General features: G+C 53.1%; 1 protein-coding gene across 1 annotated transcript; it reads right to left on the bottom strand.

Annotated features, from left to right (window-relative positions):
- Positions 1-221: 221 nt before the first annotated feature.
- LOC307051969 (small ribosomal subunit protein uS19) lies at positions 222-755 on the bottom strand (the record flags this gene model as incomplete). Its single annotated transcript, XM_079702627.1, has 2 exons — positions 419-755; positions 222-335 (listed from the first exon to the last, which is right to left on the bottom strand). Exons 1-2 carry the CDS (start codon positions 740-742, stop codon positions 222-224), a joined length of 438 nt encoding a protein of 145 aa, XP_079558753.1. The 5' UTR covers positions 743-755.
- Positions 756-2283: the final 1528 nt, after the last annotated feature.

The following is a 2283-nucleotide window of genomic DNA, read 5'->3' as shown; positions in this document are numbered from 1 at the left end:
CAGTCACCCCACCCCTCCTCCTGCAACCCCTGGTGACCGCTATTTACTTTCTTCCTCTGTGAATTTGCCTATTCTAAGGACTTCATATAAATTGACTCATAATATTTGTCCTTCTGTGTCTCGTTTCTTTCACTCAACATTATGTTTTCAAGGTGCACCCACACTGTAGCAAGAATCAGTGTTTCAATTTTTCTTCCCCCCCACCCCCCGCACTCAAGTCTCTACTTAAGGGGGATGAAGCGGGAGGAGTGGGTGGCCCCAATGCCGGGCCGGCCGTGCTTCACAGGCTTGTAGGCAATGGAGAACTCGCCCAGGTAGTGGCCGATCATCTCAGGCTGAGGAGGAAGGGAGCAGGGTGGTCAGGCAGGCGTGGGTGGCCAGGCCCCGCCCACCCCGGCGCAGCACAGCCCACGCGCACCTTGATTTCCACCTGGTTGAAAGTCTTGCCATTGTAGACGCCCACCATGCTGCCCACCATCTCGGGCAGGATGATCATGTCGCGCAGGTGCGTCTTCACCACCTCAGGCTTCTCCATGGGCGGCGCCTCCTTCTTGGCCTTGCGCAGCCGCTTCAGCAGCGAGTGCTGCTTCCTCCGGAGGCCGCGGTTCAGCCGCCGCCGCTGCCGCGCGCTGTACAGCTGCATCAGCTGCTCATAGGACATGTCCAGCAGCTGGTCGAGGTCCACGCCGCGGTAGGTGAACTTGCGGAAGGTCCGCTTCTTCTTCTGCTCCACTTCCGCCATCTGGTCGGCTCTTCAGAAAGAGTGTTTCAATTTTTCAATGGCCAAATAATATTCCATTGTACAGATGGACCACATTGGGTGTGTCCATTCATCAGCTGATGGATATCTGAGCTGTGTCCACTCTGTTGTGCATCGTGCTGCTGTGAACATGTGTGTACAAGGGTTTGTCTACATACCTGTTGCAGTTCTTTGGGGCATGTACCCAGGAGTGGAAGTGCTGGACCACGTGACCATTTTTTAAAGAAAGTCCAGACTGTTTTCCTCTTGTCGCATTTTACAGATGAGGAAACTGCAGCTCAGAGAAGCTAAGCTACAAACCACACAGCCGGGACCCCAGACTCCTCCCTCTTCAACTCTCCTCCTCTCCATACTAATTCCTGCCTCATCCACGAGATACTAGACATGGGGCAGGCTGATGGCGTGGCCCAGATGGGGAGCCTGAGGGTGAGAGAAGAGACCAGGCCTGGGGACCCACTGTCAGCCTGTGGGGCAGGAAGAGTCCTCACCAGCTCCAGGCCACCTCTTGAGCCACTCACCTCCCCAGCCGGGTGCTTCGTTTTATGAGAAGCTCCCAGTGGGCTTCCCTGGTGGCGCAGTCGTTAAGAATCTGCCTGCCAATGCAAGGAACACGGGTTCAATCCCTGGTCTGGGAAGATCCCACATGTCATGGAGCAACTAAGCCCGTGCGTCACAACTACTGAGCCCGTGTGCTGCAACTACTGAAGCCTGTGCTCTGCAACAAAGAGAAGCCACGGCAACGAGAAGCCCGTGCACCGCAACTAAGAGTAGCCCCCACTCGCCACAACTGGAGAAAGCCCACGTGCAACAACAAAGACCCAACGCGGCCAAAAATAAATTTAAAAAATAAATAAATTTATTTAAAAAAAGAAGGGGCTTCCCTGGTGGCGCAGTGGTTGAGAGTCCGCCTGCCGATGTAGGGGACGCGGGTTCGTGCCCCGGTCCAGGAAGATCCCACATGCCGCGGAGCGGCTGGGCCTGTGAGCCATGGCCGCTGAGACTGCGCGTCCAGAACCTGTGCTCCGCAACGGGAGAGGCCACAACAGTGAGAGGCCTGCATACCGCAAAAAAATAAAAAATAAAATAAAATAAAAAAAAGAAGCAGCAGCTCCCTGTGGAGAAATCAGACACTTGTCCATGGCTGGTGGGATGTAAAATGGTGCAACAGCTGTGGAAAATAGGCAGCGGTTCCTCAAAAAGTTAAACATAAAATTACTGCATGATCCAGCAATTCCACTCCTAGGTATATGCCCAAATGTATACATACATACACACACACACACACAAAACTACATGCATGTTCATAGGAGAACGATTCATAACAGTCAGAGTGGAAACAACCCAAATGTCCATCAACAGATGATGGATACACAAATGTGGTCCCTCCACACACGGGAACATCACTCAGCCATGAAAAGGAGAAAAGCACTGACACTCGCTACAACGTGATGGACCCTGAGAACACGATGCTCAGTGCGAGAAACCAGACGGAGAAGGACAGTGTGTGATTCCATTGATGGGAA

The sequence above is a fragment of the Hyperoodon ampullatus genome (assembly GCF_949752795.1).
Source record: "Hyperoodon ampullatus genome assembly, chromosome: 4".
Lineage (NCBI taxonomy): Eukaryota > Metazoa > Chordata > Mammalia > Artiodactyla > Ziphiidae > Hyperoodon > Hyperoodon ampullatus.
Note: the sequence above shows the minus strand (reverse complement) of the source record. Positions and strands in the feature narration are given on the sequence as shown.